This window comes from Puma concolor, chromosome B1, assembly GCF_028749965.1.
Source record: "Puma concolor isolate L17-30 chromosome B1, mPumCon1.1.hap2, whole genome shotgun sequence".
Taxonomy (NCBI): domain Eukaryota; kingdom Metazoa; phylum Chordata; class Mammalia; order Carnivora; family Felidae; genus Puma; species Puma concolor.
In genome coordinates, this window is record NC_141670.1 from 150,264,733 (window position 1) to 150,289,406 (window position 24,674).

General features: G+C 36.1%; 1 protein-coding gene across 1 annotated transcript; it reads right to left on the reverse strand.

The window, feature by feature from the left end:
• Positions 1-24,674, reverse strand: MUC7 (mucin 7, secreted). Its single transcript, XM_086702971.1, has 4 exons — positions 24,621-24,674; positions 19,119-20,118; positions 17,863-17,968; positions 1-736 (listed from the first exon to the last, which is right to left on the reverse strand). The coding sequence occupies exons 1-4, from the start codon at positions 24,672-24,674 to the stop codon at positions 1-3; spliced, it is 1,896 nt and encodes a 631-aa protein (XP_086559097.1).

The window sequence follows — 24,674 nt, forward strand, 5'->3', positions numbered from 1 at the left end:
TTACATGAGTTCCTGTTCACTAGTGGTCTCTAAGTGGGTTTTGCTCTCTGTGGTGGTTTCAATTTCTGAGGTGGCCTCTGGGGTGTTTTCAGATTCAGTGGTATTTTCTTGTATTGTTTTGTTTTCAGTTGTGGTCTCACGTGTGTTTTGTTGCCCCACAGTGAATTTTGATGGGGTTTCAAGTTTAGTGCTTGTTGTGTAGGTGGTCTTGTGTGTGGTATTTTGGGGTTCAGTGGTGATCCCTTCACTGCTTTCAAGTATGGGGGTGTTTTCTGGGGTGGGTTTAAGTTTGGTGGTTATCACTAAGGCTTTTTTGGGTTCATCAGTGGTCTTTGGGTTGGTTTTTGGTTTGGTGGTCATCTCTAATGTGATTTTGTGTTCAATAGTGGGCTCTGGGTTGGTTTTGGGTTCAGCAGTGGTTTCCAGTATGGTTTCAGAAATAATTGTGGTACCTGGGGTGGTTTCCGCTTTAGCCACAGTTTGAAGAGTGGGTTTAGGTTCAAAAGTGGTTTTTGTGGTGGTTGTGAGTTCAGTGATCACTGAGGTTGTTTTGGGTCCAGAAATCCCCTCTTGGGCAGTTTTGTAATTATCTTCAGTTTCTTGTGTGGTTTGTTGTTCAGCAGCAGTGTTTTCTGGGGTGGATTCATTTTCAGAGGTGACTGAAGAAGTTTCTAGAGTAGGTTTAATAATAATTGGAGTGCTGGTAGATTTACGTAGAATGCTAATAGCATTTTGGCTAGGCAGAAAGGAGGTGATGGGTGCTTTTGAAGGGAGTTTTGGAGCTATTATTTTATGTTGATTATGAAAGACAAAGTTATCAAGACAAATTATACGGCCTAAAAATGGTGTTCGATATAGCTTCTTACAGATTTTTTTATGTGGGTGGTTCTTTTTGTGTTTACTTTTTTCTGTAAAGGGAGCAAATATTTTCCAGTGATATTTGTGTGGTATGTATGGGAATCTATGAAACTGAATAGCTCCACTTCTATGCATAAAAGCATATTTTGAGACTAATAAAGGATTAGCGTTTGTTTTCCACTGAACGAGTCCTCTGTTTTTTTTCTTACTTTCACTACTAGGCTGTAAAAAGAGAAAGGAGAATGTTATTCATGAGTAAAATATTAATGAAATTTGGATGAATCAAATGTCATTTAAATTTGGAAGTATGTATACTTTTATTAGTTTTTGGTGAAGTATGTCACACATGCATAAAACATAATGTACATATAATTCAATGAATTAAGAAGGCAGATACTTGTGTAACTATAGTACAGATAAAGAAGTAGAACATTGCCATTATTCCAGAAGACCCCTTTAGCCCTTCCCACTTTTTATTCTTCCTTTCTCTTCAAAGTTAACCATCATCCTTTACTTCTAACACTTGTGCAGACCTATTTTTGAATTTTGTATAAATGGAATTATACTATACATCGTGACTTGTGTCTGGCTTCTTTTGCTCAACATTATGTTTGTGAAATTATTCATATTGCATGTAACTGTAATACATTTTTAAAAAGTGTTTTTTTATTTATTTTTGAGAGAGAGCACAGGAGCAAGCAGGGGAGGGGCAGAGAGAGAGAGAAAGAGAGAGAGAATCCCAAGCAGGCTCTGTGCTCAGTGCATAGCCCAATGTAGAGCTCAAACTCGTAAATCATGAGGTCATGACCTGAGCCAAAATCAAGACTCAGAGGCTTAACTGACTGGGCCACTCAGGAGTCCCTGTAATAATTTTTTTGAAGTCACCATAGAATAATTAGTCTCTTCTATAAATCTACCACAAATGTATTTGGTCTATACTTTATGAACCTTTAGAATATTTTCAGTGTTTGGTTATTAGAAATTATATTGCTGTGAACTTTCTTGTATCTGTGTATTAGTATAGATGTATAGGCATTTTCTCGGGGAATATACTAATATTGTTTACTTTATGACTTGGTATATATAGATCTTGAATATTGGTTTATAAAACCATACAGTTTTCCAGAGTGATTCTGCTAACTTAGGTTCCTGCTGGTATGAGAATTCCAACATTTGCTGCTGCCAGTGTTTATATATAATATAATAAATAATATAATAATATATATAACATATATTTAATATATATTTATATAATATATATATTTATATATAATATATAAATATATATATTATATAAATATATAAATATATATAAATATATAAATATATATAAATATATAAATATATTTAAATATATAAATATATATAAATATATAAATATATTTAAATATATAAATATATATATAATATAATAATATAAATCTATATAAATATATAAATGTATAAATATATAAATATATAAATAATATATATATAATATATAAAAATAATATAATAATATATATATATAATATAATAAATAATATAATAAATATATATATTGGTATATATAGATCTTGAATATTGGTTTATAAAACCATACAGTTTTCCAGAGTGATTCTGCTAACTTAGGTTCCTGCTGGTATGAGAATTCCAACATTTGCTGCTGCCAGTGTTTAAAATTTTTTAAGTAAAATTTTAATCATTCTGATTAGTGTGTAGTATTATCTTATTATGGTTTATATTTTCCATTATATATGAAGTTGAATTTTATTACATACATTTAGTGCTACTTGAATGTGACCAAAGTCTTAAAGATACTCTGTTACCTTCTAGATCCTTTAATGTATTGTCTTTTTGCTTTGAGATCTGCAGTTCAGTAGTTGTTTTTGGGAAAGAGAAAGAGGTAGGATAATATAAGTTTGAGGTCGTTTTTTTTTTTTCAGTTTGGATTGTAATTGACTTAGTACTTTTATTTTTATTTTATTTTATTTATTTCATCTTATTTTGTTTTATTCTATTTATTTTTGAGAGAGGGCACACATGTGCTCTAGTGAGGGAGGAGGCAGAGGAAGAGAGACAGGGAGAGAATCTTAAGCAGGCTCCATGCCTAGTGCTAAGTGCAACATGGGGCTTAATCTTAAGACAGCAAGATCATGAACTGAGTGGAAATCAAGAGGTGGTCGCTTAACCAACTGAGCCACCCAGGTGTCAGTACTTTTATTGAAAAGAGTATCCTTTCTCTATTGATCTACAATGCCACCTTTCTTATAAATTACTTGTCCATTTATGTATGGATCTGTTTCTGGGCTTTCTGTTCTAGTGGTTTCTTTATCTTTTGACAAAACCACACATCGTAATCACTGTTACTTTACATTATCTTAGTGATCAGTAGAGCAATCACATGAAACCTTCTTCCTTCCTCTCTCTTTCTTTCCTTTTTTTTTCCTTTCTTTTCTTTTCCTTTCTTCTCTTCTCTTCTCTTCTCTTCTCTTCTCTTCTCTTCTCTTCTCTTCTCTTTCTTTCTCTCTTTTTTTCTTTCTTTCTCTTTCGAGTATCTTGGCTTTTCTTAAACTTTTGAATTCTGTGTAAGAAGGTGTATAGGTGCAGATATGTAATGGAAAAAGGAAAGAAGAGAAAGAGGAAGTTTCTGTCCCAGATTCCCCTGATTGTTTGTATTTCCATGTCTCTGAAGTAAGTGAAGAAATGCTGCCAACCAAGAAGGTACAGGATAAGGAAATAAACGTAGCATTTAGATTCTTACTGTCTAGTGAAAAAAGGAAAGAGACTCTGACACTCAAATTCCAATTATAGAATAGGTGTTCTTATTTAATTATGCAGTCCTTTCTATTCTATCAGATATTGGCAAAGTTTTCTGTGCACCATTTTAATGTTTTGTGATGTAATTCTTTTATGATTTTACATGTCACTTAAATTTGTATTTCCTGCTTATTCTTTCCACACTGTTGTTAACCATGCAAAAAACTTACAAAAAAGAAGAGAAAATCCATGCAGGACAAATAAAGATATTGTATTGGAGCAATTCTCAATTAAAGTTAGCATTTTACATAACAATACAGGATATGGCAAAAGTCAACTCAAAATGTGGTATGTTGCAACTGCATTACAATTTACCAAATCCAGACTGAAGTTTTATACCAATTGTAAATCATGGACTAAAATAAAACTCAGTGAAATTAGATGCCTGAGCCAGGGTTTCCATTCCTTGGTTTTGACAACAAACTAGTAATTTAGCATAGGATAGGCAGTAGAGGAGATAATGCTACATTTCTTTGAGCCAATTAATAGTAATAAAGGATCACTAATTCTCTTTTGGTAACCAATTAGATTTTTAAATAACAAATCCAACAGAAACAGGACTGTATCCAAACAAACTATATTCAAAGATCACTATCTAAACAGAAGCTATGTCTAAATGACAATATTGATATTTAGAGTAAGGATAAAAACAACAGAATCTATCATTTATTTGCACATAGCATGTGCTAATTGTAGGTTAAGTATAGTTTATGTACATCACTTTGTCTAATCTTTTTAGAAAATTTTATATATTTGTTTGTTATAGTCCACTGTTAACATTAGGGCTCACTCTTTGTATTTTACATTCTATGGATTTTGGTAAGTGAAAAATGCCATTTGTCTACCATTATAGTATCAATCAGAGTAGTTTCAATGCCCTGTCCTTCATCTATTCATCCAGACCCTCCCATTCCCCACCCCTGACAATGATTGATCTTTTTTACTGTCTTTGGAGTTTTGAATTTTTCATTGTGTCACATAATTGAATCATATGCTATGTAGCCTTTCCAGACTGGTTTCCTTTACTTAGCAATATGCATTTAAGATTCTTCTGTGTCTCTTCCTGACTGGTAGCTCATTTCTTTTTGTCACTGAATTAATACCCAGTATATGGATGTACCATGATTTGTTTATTCATTCAATTATTGAAGCATATCTTGGGTGCTTCCAATTTTTGGCAAATAGGAATAAAGCTTCTATAAGCATTCATGTGCAGGTTTTTGTGTAGACATAAGTTTTCAAGTCCTCTGGATAGATACTTAAGAGCAGGACTTCTGGATCAGGTGGTAAGACTATGTTTAGCTTTTTTTGTTTAAATTTTTAGTGTTTTTTTATTTTTGAGAGAGAGAGAAAGAGAGAGAGAGAGAGAGAGCACAAGCAGGGAAGGGGCAGAGAGAGAGGGAGACACAGAATTCAAGGCAGGCCCCAGTCTCCGAGCTGTCGGCACAGAGCCCTATGCGGGTCTCAAACCACGAACCATGAGGTCGTGACCTGAGCTGAAGCCGGATGCTTAACCAACTGAGCCACCCAGGTGCCCGACCATGTTTAGCTTTTTAAGAAACTGCCAAACTGTCTCTTGAAATGGATGTACTGTTTTGCCTTCTCATTGCTTCATCTTTGAGTAACACTTCAATGTATGTATTTTATACCTTACTCAGATGGGAAAACTGAAATTCCAAGAGAGTACATAATTTGCCTAAAGTCACACAGCAGAGTAAAGGCTAATGCTGGGATTCAAATTTGAGTTGGCCCGGCTTTGAAGCTGGTGATCTTTTTGTTACACTATGTGTGTCTTTGAGCAACCCAAACACTCAGCTGGGCAGGGTCCTTTAATGGTGTATGTGTATGTAGCCAATTTCTAGTATGTATGTATGAATGTATGGATGCGTGTGTGTGTGTGTGTGTGTGTGTGTGTGTGTGTGATTAGTGGCTCTGTCCGGAGTTTAAAGCTAGACATCAGGGAGATATTTTATTGCAGAAGCCTAATAGCCTTCCTTATTTCCCTGGACCAGAGAGTCACTCTCCCCCTCCTCTGCCATAGCTCCAGGAAGAGATACAAAGCTCTGTGAATATGCTAGAGGGCAGGCACTAGAGGTAGCTACTCCTTATTACAACTTCAGTTATAGGGGAAGACAGTTTTCTATCATTAAACTTTGCATTCACTCCATAAAAGCACTTTAAGTAATGTAAATACTAATCAAGGCCCCAAAATCACATTTTTGAATTCAGGGCTTTTTAATTTTTTTAAAAAGAACTAGAACACTAGTGGCTATCTGTTCTAGGATGGATGGCTGGGAGAAAAAGTCACTGGCTGTCATTTGTAAGTTGTTTTGTCAGTTGATGCTGTTCAATAAGTTCCATAAATTATCTTCACACTTTTTCATTCCTTTTTGTGTTTGGTCCTCTAATTGCATGAATACCATTGCCCTGTCTTTGAATTTGTTGATCTCCTCCCCGTCTCCTCCTCCTCCTCCTTCTTCTTCTTTTCCTTCTTCTTCCTGTCTGCTATTGAATTGCTCTACTTATTTTTTCAGTACAGTTATTGTATTCTTCAGCTCTGATTTTTCTTTGGTATTTTCTTATATCGTCTCTGTTTGTTGAAATTCCCATTTTGTTCATGCATTGTTCTCCTGACCTCAGTGAACATCTTTATGACCATGGTTTATTAGGTAAATCACTTATGTCCATTTCATTAAGGTCTTTTTCTGAGTTTTTGTCTTGTTCTTTCATTTGGAGTGTATTACTCTATTTCATCATTTTTCTTGACTCTCTAATTTTCTATGCACTGGATAAAACAACCAATGCTCTCAATCTTGAAGGAATGGTTTTGTGTAGGAGATGAATTTTATTATTCATCCCTGCTCTAGCTCTTGGCTGACTCTCAAAACGTTGTGATTATCCAAGTATCCTCTTTGCTTTTAGTGGCTCTCAGTTGTTGGATGTGTGTCAAGACTTGTTGGTGTCCCAAAGGAGAGTATCTCAGTTAGGATCTAGATGCAGGCTGATTGCAAGTCAGACTCTTAGGCAGCAGCTTTTAAAGCAGCAAATGTAGGGGCACCTGGGTGGCTCAGTTGGTTAAGCGTCTGACTTCGGCTCAGGTCATGATCTCACAGTTTGTGGGTTTGAGCCCCGCATTGGGCTCTGTGCTGACAGCTAGCTCAGAGCTGGGAGCCTGTCTTCAGATTCTGTGTCTCCCTCTCTCTCTGTCCCTCCCCTTCTCTCTCTCTCTGTCTCTGTCTCTGTCTCTCTCTCTCAAAGATAAATAAAACATAAGAAAATTAAAAAAAAAAATAAAGTAGCAAACATACCTCTTTAGTGGGATGCTGGGAGTTGGGTATTTCTGTCTGATCCCTCGGCCCTGAGCCCTGAAGGCATAGCCAATTAAGAACTGTTTCCTTGTTTGCTCCTATCCCATTGAACTTGTGACCACATCCTCACTAGTCACGAGAACAAGCAGAACCAAGTTAAGAGGCATACCCTGAGTAGCAGCCACAAAAACTGGGGTGTCAGATGTGTGCACAAGTTCCTTTTTGGGAGATACTGGTGACCTGGAGAAAGTGAGAGAGTGTAAAGATGGCATCTCCTGGCTTCTGTGGTCTCTGGAGAGTATTGCAGTTGGCCCCTTGATGTGTTTTAAATTAGAAGCCTGCTCAGGCCAAAGCTTTGAGATAAGCAAACAAACCCCTTTCATAGAAAGGCTGGATGTTTCAGTCCACTGCTTCTGTGCTGGGCCCTGGGATTAGCTACAGTGAGTCTGCAAGAGTGCTTTAAAAACTTGGGGCCCCTGGGTGGCTCAGTTGGTTGAGGATCTGACTTGATTTTGGCTCAGGTCATGATCTTAGGGTCGTGAGATCAAGCCCTGTGTCAGTTTCTGCCCTGAGTGTGGAGTCTGCCTAAGATTCTCTTTCCCTCGCTCTCTGACCTTCCCCTGCTCATGTGTGTATGTGCACACATGTTCTCTTTCTCTCTCAAAAAATAATTGTCTTAGTTTCCTATAGCCTTGTGGGTCTTGTGTATGTGAACCCCATTGGCTTTTATTTTTTTATTTTTTAATTAAAAAAAATTTTTTTTTAACGTTTATTTATTTTTGAGACAGAGAGAGACAGAGCATGAACGGGGGAGGGTCAGAGAGAGGGAGACACAGAATCCGAAACAGGCTCCAGGCTCTGAGCTGTCAGCACAGAGCCCGACGCGGGGCTCGAACCCACGGACCATGAGATCATGACCTGAGCTGAGGTCGGCCGCTCAAATGACTGAGCCACCCAGGCGCCCCCCCATTGGCTTTTAAAGCTAGATACCTTGGTGACCCATTTCTTAGGTGGAAGTCTTAAAAGTTGGGGAGGCAGATGTAAGTTTCAAACCCTTCACTCCTCAGAGAAGCTGGGAGTTTTGAATTCCCTTTCAGTTGTGTGTTGCTGTGCTGGGGTGGGTTTATTGTGAGATTGTGTTTCAACCTCTTCTCCATGTTTCCATGTGGGTTTTTTCTTATTTGCCTAATGTATAGTAGTCACCTAGCTAGTTTCTGGATTTCTTTCAGAGGGAATTGTTCTGTATGTAGCTGTAGATTTAGCTTTCCATGGAGGGAGGTGTGCTTATGAACCTACTATGTCGTCATCTTAAGCCAGAACTTCACATTTGTTTTTCCCAAGCTTGTTTCCTAGTCAGAGTCTTCAGGAGGAACTCAGGGAACAATATACTTTGGGTTCTTCAGTTTCCTAATAATAAAACTTCAGTCTTTATATTTGGAGATCAATTTGGCTGAATATATATTTTGGCTTATATTTTATTTCCTGAGTATCTTAAATATTTTATCCCATTGTCTTGTTATATAGCATAACCATTGAAAAGACTGGCATCAATCTCATTTTATTTTTCTTATAAGTGTACTTGTTCTGTTATCTGGACACCTAAAAGATTTTTTTTAAACATTAAGGGTCTGTAGTTTTACCAGAGTATATATTAGTGTTGACTGCTCTGGTTGGTTTTTCCAGGTACATCAATAGTTTTTAGGAAATGTTTCCTGAATTATACAACTTTAAGTATTTGTTCTGACCCATTGCATTGATTTTCTTCTTCAAGACACCTGTAATCAATCTATCTATCTATCTATCTATCTATCTATCTATCTATCTAGGTAAGTATATATGTATGTATAGGGGTGTGTGTGTGTGTGTGTGTGTGTGTGTGTGTGTGTGTGTATGCGTGTATCTACATACACACCAGAAAGTAATAGACTTAAAATACAGATCATATATGTGTATATATCAGATATATATATATATGATCTTTCCTCCTACTTCCTGTTTTTTTTTTGTTTCTGTTACTTTCTGTTAAGTCTTTTAATCTCCTTCAAAGTTTCTTTTTTTTTATTTAAACATATTTTGTTCCTGCTCATTTCTATTTCTCTTATGTATTTATTTGCTTATGTGATAAATATATTTGATCTTTTTCTTTTATTTCTAATTCTTTCCTGAGTTCTGTAAGCTCTCTTTTCAAACTTTGATTTTGTACAGTCATCTTTTTCTATTTCTTATTTATGAGGTTTTTTTTCATAGCTTTTATTTTTTTCCTCCAAATTTTTAACTTGTTTTGATATATAGGGCCAAAATTTTCATTTGTTTTAGGGCATGTGTTTCTGGCATGATTTCATTACCAGTTGGATCATTATTCTGACCATTCTCCTTTGGTTTTTCTTAAAAAATTTTTCAGTGTGTTCTGGTATAATGTTTTGTGGCTACAATTTTTCAGTGGGATACACAATCTGGTATGATTTTTAAGTGGGATACACTCTCTTGTCCTATGAAGGAGAATATAAAACATCATGGATTTCCTAGTTTCTTGACTTTAGGATTTTCTCTTCTGTTGGTATCATGAAATGTTAACAAATTATGGCCTTAGGATTTTTGAGCTCTACCTGCTCTGTTCCCCTTCCCTCACTTCATCAGCACATTCTCTTTTCTTTGTCTCAACAAGTCCCTTTCCTGCTCAATTTAGACACTACTCTTAACAATTTCTCTTCAGCATACGGGTTCTTTTTTTTTTTTCCCTAAAGGGAGCTTTAGTTAATTTACAGAATTCATAGAGGCTGAATTATTCCATATAGTTAGGTTTTTTCCTGATCCCCTTGGCCATATTAGCAAATTCGGGGACTTTTTGTATTGTTAGGGTGAAGAGGTCACTTATTTTGTTTCAGTTGCCTCTCTTAATTATAGAAATATTATTATTTTTTAAATGTTATTTTTTATGGAACTAGATCTCATTTATTAGTATATTTGTGTATATTAATACTAGTGACAGCTTGATAAAAACATTAGCTCCTTGTAGATATGGGAAGATGACTTATGTGGTTGGTGAAAAAAGAAGACTTTTCAGAGTCAAATGCTTAAATGATACAAAATAGCTTGACAAGCTTATGTCAACAGTGAGAACACACTTCCAGAAGAACTAGATGTTAAGATTGCAGTACAAATGACATGAAGTTACTAACCCAGTTAACATTATAAATTGTGGAAACCTTTTTCTGATTCAGTATAAATCAGCACAAATTATTCACCAATCTTTACAGAAAAGGTCTATTCCGACTTGAAAATCAAAGGGAAAGCTTATGTCTGGATTATTAAGACTCAAATATGTACATAAAGAAGGGTAGTGAAAATGCAAATTTTAACCAAACTATTTCATTTCAGAAAAGAATCACTGTTGGTTAGGTGTTCCTTACTGGTGGCACGTTCACATAATCTGAACCCTTGTGGGTACTGTGGATACTCTGATCATCTCTGAACACTGTGACATTTTTGTTATACAATATGATGTACAACTGGGTGGTATTTGATTTTAGTAAGAGAAGGAGCATAGCATGGTGTTAAGTTGGCACCGAAAGAAGATGAATTCCACCCCCTCCCACCCCCAACACTAATACCCTTGATTCTTGAGGACAGAACATGGGTAAGGGTATAAAACTTTTCCTCAAACATAAACACTGACTGAAGAATAAGAAGTTAGTAGCTCAATATATGCACACAATTCAATCTTTTTCAGTGTGCTTCCAAAAATTCTAGCATTTGGAAAATTCAGAGGACATGAACAAGGCTGAGAATTATCACTATGGATTTGAAAAGATGGTGTGAATAAAATAAGGAGGACGAAGGATTGAAATTGATAGGACTTACCAAAAAACCAGCAGTCAGAACCCAGAGTCCAAGAATCAGGGATAGCGTTTTCATCTTTTCCTGTTATGCCCTGAAAATGGTCAGATGGTTATCTTTCTTAGCCACATTGTACCAACATACCATGGTATAGCCATGTACCAACATCTCTCTCTATATATACATGCATGCACATGTGCATACACACACACACACTGATATATATACTGGTTAGTATCAGGTTTAATTGAAAAAAAATGCACTTTTAATTTTTATATATAATCTTCAAAGACATGGCCTTCTGGATGATGATAAAAAAGTGTTCAGGAATTTTACATAAAGAAATGGACCATTTTAAAGAGGAATAAAGCCACTATCTCTCTCTCTATATATACTGCTATTGCTTCTTTTAAAAATTATAACAGGGATTTTGGTTATGGTTATGGTTAGGAAATTTTTTATTTTTCTACATCATGCACTTAGATCATGGGTCTTCCGAGGAACTTATGCATGAATAAGAGAGAGTCATGGCACTATTTTTAGGGGACGTAAGAACTTTTTCTAAAAATTGTTTAGTCTTTCTTGAAAAAACTTTTCTTATTCCACAACAGTCTTACTAATTAAGAATTAAAAAAATTCACATCTGTGTTAAAGCATTTTCGTATTCTCCATACCTCCCATCACCAAGAATAACCCAAGATAGTCTCTTGTCTGTGCATTGGACTAAAGTCACACACCAATCTATTTCTTTCATTGGTTCTGGATGTTTTCTGTTAAATAGATAGATGTCCTTTTAAGGTTGATGTAAGGAAAGACAGAAGATGAGAAGGACATAGCTCATTAATCTTAATATTTGAATTTTGATTTTCAACAGATGTGGTCTAAAGTATGTCCACAGATAACTATGTTTATACAGTATGAGCAAGAGAAAGTATGTCCTCATAAAAAAAGTAACAAGAAATGGATAATCCTTGGTTCCCAATGTAGAGTTGCAGAGCAGGAAGTTATATCCTGAACCTGGAGGGGACATTCTTGGAAGATGTGGTACTTGAGTTGGTAGAACATAGATTTGCATGGCAGCACTAAAAAAAATATCCCATACTCCACTTCCAGTGTGGAGGCCAGATGAGGACTAAAAATGTTCCTGTATTTGTAAAGGCAAAAATGACATCTTTCTCATAGACTCATCATTAAGAATGACCTAATAATGTGAAAGCACTTTGAAAGGTATAGAGCAATTTCCAGGTATGTAGCCTTTATATGATACCTCAATTCCCAAATCCCCAGCTTCTTAGATTATTTAAGAGACATTTGTTGCATGAATTTTCTATGCCACTCTCTACATGGACAGTAGGAGATACTGAAATAATTGAAAGCAAGTTTCCTGTGGTAAGAAGCTCAATGTCTAAAATAGGAGTCACGTGTAAGATTATCTATAACAAAATTAAAAGGAAACAAGATTATCATAGTGGTCTAACTGAGGTTTGTTTATCACTATCTTGATTCAGGGCAGCTTTCTGTCTGCTGGGGCTTTCCAGATGTGTTCTGTTTGTTGGGGCTTTCCCCTTCATCTAACCCTGCTAAGTGATGAGCTTATAGTTCTCCTTCTAGGAATTCTTTATATCCCTACAAAGAAAACACACATTTTACCTCAGCTTCTCTTACAAAAATTGAAAACTGAGTTTCTGTTTCAAATCTTTTTCTTCAGAATAAAACTTCCATATTTCAAAATAAAAAAAGTGAAAAAATAATATAATGCTACAAGGTTTGTATGCAAAAGGATCTGAGTAAAAAGTAGAATTCAGAAGACTCAAATTCAGAGTTTTCAGTACCTACCTTAATGGGAGGGATGCTTCTCCTCATGGATAGGTCAAAATGTGAGTGAAATTTGATGGTGGCCTGTTGCTGTCTTATGTCTCAGGATAGCAGGTGAATCAAATGTGTGAGCTTTTTAAGGGACATACTGCCTTTTATGGCCTCCACTGTTTATAGGAGATAGGAGAGAGTTTTATTATAAGGGGAAGTCACTTCTTGATTGATAATCTTTATCCACACAGAGAAATGGTATTTCAATGTTTGGCAGCAGATCTCTTCATATCTATTAATTACTGAGAACACTGTGATCCTTTGAGTCATGTCTTTCAGTGAATTTTATGTCTTGGGATTAAGCTATGTAAATTCTTTGGGTCATTGGATTCCCACTCTTATTACTAACTAGATGCCTAATTGTTGATGGTAGCTGTGTACCCATAAGATTTAGCTTACCTTTCAGATAGCCAGGGATTCTGGCAAATATTTATTAAATCTTTAGAAAGCACACAGAATAGTTCCATGTTCTGTCCTATTGTGTAGAAAGGCCCTTTCTAAATAACTAAAATAACCCGTTTTTAGTTATTGGAAACATAGACAACTGAATTTCCTACCATACTTGTATCTAGGGGCCTTGTGTGTAGTTCTGCCCAATGGAACACAAATAGAAGAAATGTATGTCACTTCTACGATTGGCCCCTAAAGTATATCCTGGTTTGTCTTTCACTGTCTTTAAACAAAATATAAGGGAAAGGAAAGGGTAAACTATGCAAATATTTGGGTGAAGGGAGTTCCAGGCAAAGAGAATAATTGTGTGTAGACCCTGGGTCAGAGAGTGCCTGCTTAGAAAAACAACAAAGAGATCAGTATGGCAGAGGTGGATTTTTCCTTCCTATCTACTCAAATGTCATTTTTCTCAGCGAGGCTTATCTTCACACTCTACTTAAAATTACAACGTGTTCTCTCTAGCATTTCCTCTGTTCTCCTTGTCCTTTTTTTGCATATAGTTGGTCTCTTTGACATACATGGAAGGCAGAATAATGGCCTTTAAAGATGTCCATATCCTAATCTCTAGAGCCCATAATCCTGTTAGATTACATGACAGAAAGGGAATTAAGGTTGCAGATGCAGTTAAGTTTACTAATTATCCAACTTTAAAATAGGGATATTATCCTGGATTACCTGGATATCTCCAATGTAATCGCAAAAGTTCCTAAAATTGGAATAAAATGTAAAAAAAAAAAAGTGGAAGAGGGAGAGAAGAGAGTCAGAGGGAAATATGACTGTGGAAAAAGGCATAGAAAGAAGACCGGCTTTGGGACGCCTGGGTAAGCTCAGTTGGTTAAACGTCCGATGTCAGGTCAGGTCATGATTTCTCAGTTTGTGAGTTCGAGCTCTGCGTCGAGCTCTGTGCTGACAACTCAGAGCCTGGAGTCTGCTTTGGTTTCTGTGTCTCCCCTCTTTCTGCCTCTCCCCTGCTCACACTCTGTCTCTCTATCTCTCCCAAAAATAAATAAACATTAAAAAAAAGATACTTGACTTTGAATATGGAGGAAAGGGACCTCTAAGAAGTTAGAAAAGGCAAGGAAAAGATTCCTTAGAGCCTCCAGAAAGGACCTCAGCCCTGCCAACACCTTGATTTTTAGCCCAGTGAGCTCTGTGTCTGAATTCTAACCTATAAAGCTGTAAAAGAATAAATTTGTGGTGTTTTAGCCACTAAGTTGCTGGTAATTTGCTATAGCAGAAGTAGAAAACTATTATAGTATATAACTTGTTTTATAGTTTGTATGTTTATTTTATTGTTTATTGTCAGCTTTTCAATTAACATTTGATTTTTAATACTCTTTTTTTAAAAAGTTTTTATTTTTTTTATTTCGAGAGAGAGAGAAAGAGACAACATGAGCATGAACACACATGAGTGGGGTAGGGACAGAAAGAGAGGGCGGGAGAATCCCAAGTAAGCTCCATGCTCAGTGTGGAGCCCAACATGGGGCTCAGTCTCATGATGGGGAGATCATAACGTGAGCTGGAATCAAGAGTCAGCCTAACCACTGAGCCACCCAGGCGCCCTAAAATTTAATTTTTAGTAGGTAATATATTTTCATACTTCAAAATACAATACTATTCACAATGATATAAAGCCAGAAGTCTAGTTTCCATGGTACTCCCTCCTACTAGTCTTACCGGTCCCATCCCTGTTTTAGGTAAGCATTTTTATTAAACATTTGTTTATTTATGCAGTGTTTTTTGAAAAGTATAAGCAAATACATGAATGTATGCATGTATGTATATACATACATATATATTTTTTCTTCTCTCTTACAGAAAATATACTGTGCTATATATATTATTCTGCAGCTTGTTTTTTTTTTCACTTAATCATGTGTCTTGAGTTTCTCCATGTCAGACATACAAGATTTAGATTTCCTTATTCATTTTTTCAGCTTGACAAATAAAATAACTAACAAATAAAATTGTAAGATATTTAAGGTATCCAGTTTGATGATTTGGTATGCAAGTACATTGTGAAAGGATTCCCCTCATCAAATTAATTAGCACAAACATCATGTCATATATTTGTCTTTTTTGTGTGTGAGAACATTAGTTCTTTCTTAGTAGATTTCAGTGATATAATCCAGAGTCACAACTGTAGTAACCATGTTATATTAGATCTTTAGAACTTACCCTTATAACTGAAAGTTTGTATGCTTATACTAATATATCCCTATTTTCTGCCACCCCCTCATCACTGGTAACCACTTTTATATTCTGTTTCTATGAGTTTGACTATTATTTTGGTTAAGATTCCACATGTAAGTGATACCATGCAGTAGTTGTTTTTCTCTGTCTGACTTACTACACTTAGCATAATGCCCTCTAAGTTCATCCATGTTTTCTTGACAGGATCTTCTTCTCATTAAAGCCTAATGTCCCATTGCATATAAAATGTATATTATATGTATATGTGTGTGTATGTGTATATCTATATATCTTATATTTTCTTGATTTACTCATACACTGACTGACACTCAGGTTGTATCCATACCTTGGTGTTGAGAAATGTGATCATAAAGATGTGATTATGTATTGACCCTTGAGCTTGACCTGGGCAAATTGAGTCTCCTCACCCCCTCCCCTGTCCTTGGAATGTGAGTTCCCCTTCCCTTTTCCACTCCCAGAGGCTTCTCCAAGGACATAACCTTGAGATAGTTATGTGATGTTGAGAATGCCTGCATGGTATACGTGACTGAACCCAGTTAAGTCCTTTTTATTTAATATTTGGCGTGTGGGTGCAGGGATCCATTTGTCTTGCTGCCACCCAAGACAAGCCTAGTATGTAAGCTCCATTTGCTTATTAAAACTGCCGTCTACTGATCTGGAGTGACTGTCTTCTTTCTTTGGTCTCTCTCCACCTTCCCTAATGGGGGCCAGTTTTAGATTATACCAGGGGAGCTCCTGAGAGTTGTGAACTGACACTTGTTTGTTGTGAATAATGCTTCAGTAAACATGGGAATATAGGTATCTCCTCACTATAATGGTTTCATGTCTTTTGGATATTTACCCAGAAGTGGGATTGCTGGATCATACAGTAGCTCTATTTTTAATTTTTTGAGGAACTTCCATACTGTTTTCTGTAGTGGCTGCACCAAGTTACATTCCCATTAATGTTTACATCATCAGTGTTCTCTTTTCTCCCATCCTCACCAACAAAAAACTTGTCTTTTTAAAGAATTTTTTTCTTAAGTTTATTTATTTATTTTGAGAGAGTGAGAGGCAGAGAGAGAGAGAGAGAGAGAGGGAGAGAGAGAGATGGAAAGACAATCCCAAGCAGGCTCCAAGCTGTCAGCACAGAGCCCAATGTGGGGCTTGAACCCACAAACCACGAGATCATGACCTGAACCAAAATCAAAAGTCGGATGCTTAACCAACTGAGCTCCCCAGGTGCCGCAGCACTTGTCTTTTTGTTTTCGATAGCATCCATCCTAACTAGGGTGAAGTAATAGCTCATTGTGATTTTGATTTGCATTTTCCTGATGCTTAGTGACGTTGAGCACCTTTCCATGTACCTGTTGGCCACTTGTATATCTTCTGCAAAATGTCTATTCAGCTCTTATGCCTGAAAATAATTGCTTTATATATTCAGTTGTATGAATTCCTTCTATATTTTGGATATTAACCTTTTATCAGCTATGTGGTTTTCAAATATTTTAGTCCATTTTGTAGGTTTGCTTTTCTTTACATTTATAGTTTCCTTGCTGAGCATAACGTTTTTAGTTTGATCTAGTCCTATTGTTAATTTTTGCTTTTTTTGCTTTTGTTGTCAAATCCAAAAAATCATCACCAAGACCAATGTCAAAGAGCTTATATCCTACATTTTCTTCTAGGAGTTTTATGGTTTCTGGTCCTATATTCAAATCTTCAATCAGTTTTGAATTGACTTTTGTGGATGGTGTTAAAAGTGCTCTAGTTTCATTCTTTTGCATATGGATGTCCAGCTCTTCCAACACCATTTGATGAAAGGACTATCTTTTCCCCATTTTATATCTGGACTCCTTTGTCCTAAGTTAATTGACCTTATATGTGTATGTTTATTTCTGGCTTCTCTATTTTGTTCCATTGATCTATGTGACTGCTTTTATGCCATTATTATACTGTGTTGATCACTACAACTTTGTAATATGGTTTGAAATTAGAAAGTGTGATGCCTCTAGCTTTGCTTACCCCCCCCCCCCCCCCAGATATCTGGGCTATTCAGGGTCTTTACTGGTTCCATACAAATTTTAGGATTTTTTTTTCTATTTCTGTGAAAAATGCTACTGAAATTTTGACAGGGATTGCATTGAGTCTGCAGATTTCTTAGGGTAGGATGGACATTTTAATAATATTAATTCTCCCAATCCATGAACAGGGCATATGTTCTCATTTATTTGTGTCTTCTTCAATTTCTTTCATCAATGTCTTACAGTTTTCAGCGTGTAGTTCTTTCGTCTCCTTGTTAAATTTATTCCTAGGTACTTCAATATTGAATTGTTTTCTTAATTTCTCTTTCTGATAGTTATTTTTGAGCTAGTCTAAGATGATACTGGAAGGAACAGAATTAAGTGAGAGGAATGGGGGTCTTTTATTGACAGTCTGGGAAGCGTAGGGCAAACACAGAATTTGGGTTGGAAACGTATTAATAAGACTAAGTAAAGATTAAGTTAATATAAGTAAATTAACCACTTTGTTTACAGGATTAACCCCTTCCCACCTCACTCCCCCAGGATCAGAGATCTTGAGTGCCCTACTCACATCATTGGCTAATTGTTGGTAGGGTTGACGAGAAGGCAAATCTTCATTGTCACCCATCTCACAATCTAAGATATAAGGGGCTTCCAAATGCACACAATGAAAATTGATTGCCATCTAAAGTTTTTATTAGTTGACAGAAAATCTAAATAAAATCATCAGAATTCTCAGTAGTTATGACGAAAATACCTCCACATCCCATATTAACATTATCTCTACATACTAGATAGGTAGTTTATATTTCTTACTGGATGGAATCAGGGTTTATTTTCAGAGACAATTTTGCAAACATGACATCAGGGGAGTAGTTTGGTATGGTTTGCTTTAAAACACGTTTAAATATATGGCTGAAAGTTTTAGAAAATATTCTGCTGAATACATTTCACATTGAATTAATGTAAATTAATTGAATTACTAAGATGAAGTTAATTGAATTCATAGAAAAATATTATGACCACCATGTGAACATACAAAAAAAGTCTTCTTGTGCTTCACAAAGGTTAGAATCAAGTACATTGGATACAAATTAGCTTAGATATAATACAATAAATATCAACCATAAAGCCTAAACAAATATGTAGTGCCAGACATATGATTTGTACTTGGCTGCCAGATTTCATGTTCACTGACTTCAAATCTTCACTTCAAATAAACTCCTCTTCCTTGGTTCACATTTTGGGGAATGGAATTTGACTTCAAGATTTAAGATGATTGTTTGAAGAGTTTTTTGTCCCTAATCAGTAAAACAGTGATAGGTCTATGACATTTACATGTTTTTGTTTGTTTCGAGAGACCTAATTTTATCCCTTTATATTTGTGGGATTAGATAATTCAGGTGGGTTCTTGATTCGGGGTACAGAGTAGTAACTTTATGGTTTCTAGCATTTAGGGAAAAGTAAATGGCTGCTGATCCATATAATTTTCTCTCTTTAGCTAATGTCTTTCTCCCTTCTGTGGGCTATCTCTATAGGTTCCACAAAGTGTTATTAAATTATGGTCATGCACCTGTTTCGTGGGATAGAGGTGGTTTTTCTTGTCAATAGATCATGTGAGGTAAATAGATTGAAAAATTATTGATAGCACTTTAAATTTGAGGAATATTCTAATTTCACTTTCAGATTAGTGTTAAAAGTACAGGTGGTAGTTCTGCACTCATAAATCATATCTGATGACAGAATACTTCATAACGTATGATGTACTATTTCTTTGATATATTACCAAAAATGTACTTCAATATATCATAAATATATTGCAAGAATGGAAAATTTCCACTTGGGCTGAAAGATGAAGTTGTTTGTCCAACGGTAGTAGTTTGAGCAGTGGCTGGAGTAGTAGTTTGGGTTGTGGGTGCAACTGTAGTTTTGGAAGTTTCAGGTGCAAGAGTGGTTGGGAATGGATTAGGTGTGGTACTTGGGGGAGCTGTGGACTCCAGTGGAGTTGAAGAAGGTTGTGGTGCTGGTGTAGTTAGGGAAGATGTAGGTGGGGTGGCTGTAGTCTCTGGCAGAGTTGGGGAAGATGTAGATGGGGTGGCTGTGGTCTCTGGCAGAGTTGGGGAAGATGTAGGTGGGGTGGCTGTGGTCTCTGGGAGAGTTGGGGAAGATGTAGATGGGGTGGCTGTGGTCTCTGGCAGAGTTGGGGAAGATGTAGGTGGGGTGGCTGTGGTCTCTGGCAGAGTTGGGGAAGATGTAGATGGGGTGGCTGTGGTCTCTGGCAGAGTTGGGGAAGATGTAGGTGGGGTGGCTGTGGTCTCTGGCAGACCTTGGGATGATGTAGGTGGGACAGTTGTGGTCTCTGGTGGAGCTGGGGAAGGTTGTGGTGATGGAGTACCTGCAGAAGAGCCTGTGTTGATGTTTTCAGATATGGTGGTAGCATTCGGAATAAAAGAAGTCACACCTGGAGATTCAGTAATTTTGTTGGAAGTAGATGTGGGACTCAAAGATGGGATTTGAGTGGTAGCCTCTGAGGTTTTACTGTTGACCACGGTGCTACTTGTAACCGGACACTTATGCAGCCAGAGATATTTTGGCATTGGCTGTCTCCTGATTGGGCGTGAAGGCTTTTGGTATCTGTATGGACCAAATAATAAATGCTTTTGAATTAATGTGATCCGGTTAGGTTGATGTTTGAGATGAAATGGTAATCGGTGGTGTAATGTATATCGTTGGACACTACTCCTTTTGTGATGTATTTTCCATGGCTTTTTTTGACCTTCACTGACCTGTAGAAAGAAAGAAAATGCAAGAACTGAAAACTTCCATTGATTTATCAACTAGGTGATTATTGCTGAATGTCTGGTGAACAGTATTTATGGAGTTTTGAGAATGGAAACCAGATTGTGGGGGGTTGAGTCATTATTCTTCCAATTTTACCAAATCTCAAATACAGCTTGTTATTAGAAAGTTTCACTTTGTTAAGCATGTATTTCCCAGCTAGCTACAATGGATCTATTCCTGTGTGTTCACGCCTGAAGGATTAGCTAGATCTTCCCTTTGTGCTCATAGTTTCTCTCTTCTTCCTCTAGTAGAAAATTGTCAGGTTACTGCCTGAAAACTGAGCAACAGGGTACCCTATTTGCTTCACTCTGTTGGTGGAACTCAGTCAAGGACATTCAGTTAAGATCCAGGAATCTTTTCTGAATCACACCTTTCATATCTGCTGTCATCAAAAACCAAAACAACAAAATCCCATACAACCAACTTAACAAATATCCTGCTTCAGCTCTATATCCTCTACGTTGAAAGAAGCTTAGTTTTTAGCTTCTTTAAATTGGAAAAAGAACTTTGGCCATTACCTTTTCATTTTATCATTTTAAAAATTATAATTATGGAAACTCAGAGGTCAGTGGGTCCTATGATATTGTAGGAAAATTTAGCATATTGATGCATTTTGTCTGAATAGAAGAACTACAGCTTTCATCATTTTTCAAGGGTGAACATATCTGAGAAGAACACTGATTTAGTCCAACTCCATACCCAATACTTAATTTTTTCCAGTACACCTGAATGGCTTTCCAGCCTATGCTTGGCAACTTTTTCTGATTGGGAACTCACTATCATGTCTCACCAGGTTGCCTGGTAGAGTTCTTGATACTGAATGGATATTTTTTAGGGGTGGGGTGGAGGTATTTTCATTCTTAACAGAACAGAGATTTTGAAAATATTTACCATGCCAAGTGAGTCTTACATTCTGCAGAGATGTAAGTCCTACATAGTTCCTTTAGCCATTGCTCATATTATTTGAGTTAGAGTACCATCACCGTTTCAGTCTCTTATCCCTAAACAAACTGTAATTTGTCTATATTCTTTATTTCTATATTGTATCTCATACTAAAAATTTAAATTCTCACCCATATTAATTTAAATTGGAAAAAAGAAATATTAACATAAGAATAAGGGGGTACACCCCAAAGTTCCAAGCAAAGATAGGTTACTTTTTTCCTCCTGATAATTTCCACATCAACTTTTTTTTAGACCACCTAATAGATAAATCATTTAAGTCCCACATTATTATAAATGTATCTTCAGAGATGCTTTAGCATAGGGCAAAGGTGACAACTTTTGAGAGACTAGCAGAGTTGTTCAGCTAAGATACTAACATCTGCAGCCTTAAAAATAACTCTGAAAAGCATTAACTGTTTAAAAAATTAAATTACTCAGGACACTTAAGTTTTTAACTGAGAATGTTCATAAATTAAAATATTGGCTTATGATTCTCATAACTTTGATATTTCTGCATAGATCTCTCTTAAACGGGCATAGAATTCCAGAATCTGCCATACTGAACCCAGAACGCTTCTCTGATTATGGAAACTCTCAGGAGATGTTTTCCATTATAGAGCAGGAGTTTTCTAACATAAAATAAGCAGGTCACATTGTCCAAGCAAGTTTTTCCTTAAGATTCAATACGTCATCCAGATAATCCAGAAATTGCTTTGATTGAAGAAGGATGGGGGGCCTCGAATTCCACCAGGTCAGTGGATCTACCTTTCTGTATGGTGTCTGAGGATGCTGTGAAGAACTCTGAGATCTTAGAGGAGCGTGTTTGAAACACACTGCAGCAGACCATCAGGAGAGGTTTGGGTCTGCCTTGCATTTGCCATCAAATAACTGAATGACTTTGGGCAACTCACTTAATTTCACTGGATATCAGTGTACTCATTTATGAAATGATTTAAATAAAATTAAATTACAGATCCAAAGCCTAATTATATGACTTTTATGCTTTGAAATAGTTTTGCTGTTCATTCCCTTAAGTAGAGGAGTAGCTTCATGAGAGCAAGGAGTTTGTTTTGTTAATCTCTGTATGCCCAACACCTAGAACTATGCTGGGTGTGTAACCAGCACCCACTAGATATTTACTGAATGAACAAATGCATGGAATTGATAATTAAAAAACAACTTTCTCATCAAATAAAATCTTAACATTTAAAAGTGTTTATTAGAATGTGAGAAAGTTTCAGCTATTTTGATGTAGATGATCAAAATAATATCTGATATTTTGATATGACAGACTAATTAAAATCCTATTAATTTTAATGTTAGCTTAGCATAGAACTTGCATCAAGTGACCGATTTGACTAGTTTACTTAAAATAAATACTAATTATCATTATGATTGGCAGTTATGGATGGCTCTGACAGAACTTTTTGATTCGATTTAAGATTAGGGAAGTTGGGAGGAGTTGAAAATGCCTCTAAGGGTTTGAGATTAGATTGAAGCATGGAAGTACTTATAGTAAATAGAAAAGAATATTTAAAGCTCATTTTGCCTGTTCACACCTGTCATTTATTTTTGTAAAAGAGTCCTTATATTATTTGTGCACTTTGTGTCAGGCCCTATTTTAAATGGTTTACAAATATAAATGTTAATTCCTTAGCAATACCATAAGGTAGGTACTATTATTATCCTCATCATACAGATGAAAAAACTGAATCCCAAAGAGATTAGGTAAATTTTAGGAGAATATGTCTACATTTGTAAATAGAGATTATAGCAATCTTACAGTCATAATTTTTACATCTATATTCTGCTTTACAGTTTGTAAATACATGGGTTCTTACTTATTCTTCAGCAGCTTTGTGATTATTATTATTATTATTTCTGTTATTATTCTGTTATTATTATTTCCACATAGGGAAATTGGGGCCCTATATTATAGCTCAAGATTCATCTGATGTTCAGATGATGAGCATAAACCCACATCTTCTGAATCAAATTTGAGTGTGTTTTGTTGCTGTAATCGTGGAAATCAGCACTAGGGTCCAGGGAAAAGCCTAAGATATTTTTTTTTGTGGGGGGCAGGGGGAGATATTATGTGCTAAGTGGGGAATAGTAGAGTACCCAAGAGTAATTCTGTCTACCTTAGCAGTTCTTCTGCCCTCTCTATTTACTCTTTACAGTTATAGTATTCTGAAGCTATTCAGCCTCATTTAGTAAATCTACATTTCACTTATTGATTCTTCACATTTCTCAAAATAAAAGTGAACAAATACATGTAGGTATATAGCCCTGGAGATAAATACGGTTATACATAATACAACTCCTTGAATCACTATTTATTTTAATCTACCTTTTCCAGTAGACCCTAAATATCTTAAAGGTGGGGTCCACTTTGTAATCTCTTGGTTTTGGAACCTGTACTTTCCTCTCCTCTTTTGTGCTTCATTCATTTTACTTATCCATATCCAAACTTCCCACGTTTTCTCTAGGTGATCTTCTAAGGTCCCATGACTTCAAATACTTGTTAAACATAAACTTCGCAAGGGGCACCTGGGTAGCTCAGTTGGTTAAGCATCTGAGTCTTCGTTTTGGCTCAGGTCATGCTCTCACAGTTTCATGAATTTGAGCCCCATGTTGGTCTCTGCATTGCCAGTGTGGAGCCTGCTCGGGATTCTCTGTTTCCCTCTCTCTCTGCCCTCACCCTGCTCACACTATCTCTGTCTCACTCAAAATAAATAATAATACATAAAAAATAAATATAAACTTCATTCCTAAACTTCTTTTTGAACTCCAAACAATGTATATCCAACTGCCTCTTAACATCTCCTTGGAGAAGTCTAATAGCCATTTCAAATTTAACATGGCTAAAACAGAACTCTTATGTTCATTTCTTTCTTTCACTACACATCTAACACAGCATAAGTTATGGTATACTTAAACACCAAAATATATTTTAAATCCACCTTCGTGTTTTGTTTTAATTGCTGACATTTCATGTAAGATACCATCATCTTTCCAATTTTAGTATATGTGCTGCTAAAGCGAGCACGAGATACCACCATCTTTTATCAGGACCACTGCTATAGCTTCTTGACGGGTTTCTCTACTTCAGCTTTTGTCTCCTGAAATCTGTTTTCTCCCCAGGACCCAGAGTTGGGTCCTTCCCCTGTGGATACTCTAGGCATCCCAAGGCTTCCTGATACACTAAAAATGGAATCTATATTCTACAGCAGTGAGACCCTACATGATTGATTTTTCTCTGTCTCCATCTTATCTCATCACACCTGTGATAAAGTTAGTGCTATGGAAACATCAATTAAAATGAGTGAAGGGAATCATTTCCTTGTGCTTTAATTAGCTGTTTTATTATGTTTCACAGAAGACAAAAGATGTTAAGCTTTTTGGAAATAGGAATTGCATGTTGTAATTTCCAAGTCTCAATTGGAACATATACACTAAATGTGCCTGGCATAGAAGAACAGTTACTTGGGTGGATACTTACTGAGAAGCAAGCACTCAGTACACAGACACACACCAGCAGTGTCAGGGTTTTCAT

Coding starts and splice junctions, on each gene's coding strand:
- MUC7 (XM_086702971.1), bottom strand. CDS start 24,674: ATGAAAACCCTGACACTGCTGGTGTGTGTCTGTGTACTGAGTGCTTGC. Junction 20,119..24,620: donor TACTGAGTGCTTGCTTCTCA/GTAAGTATCCAC, acceptor TTCTTTCTACAG/GTCAGTGAAGGTCAAAAAAA. Junction 17,969..19,118: donor TATATTGAAGTACATTTTTG/GTAATATATCAA, acceptor CTTATATCTTAG/ATTGTGAGATGGGTGACAAT.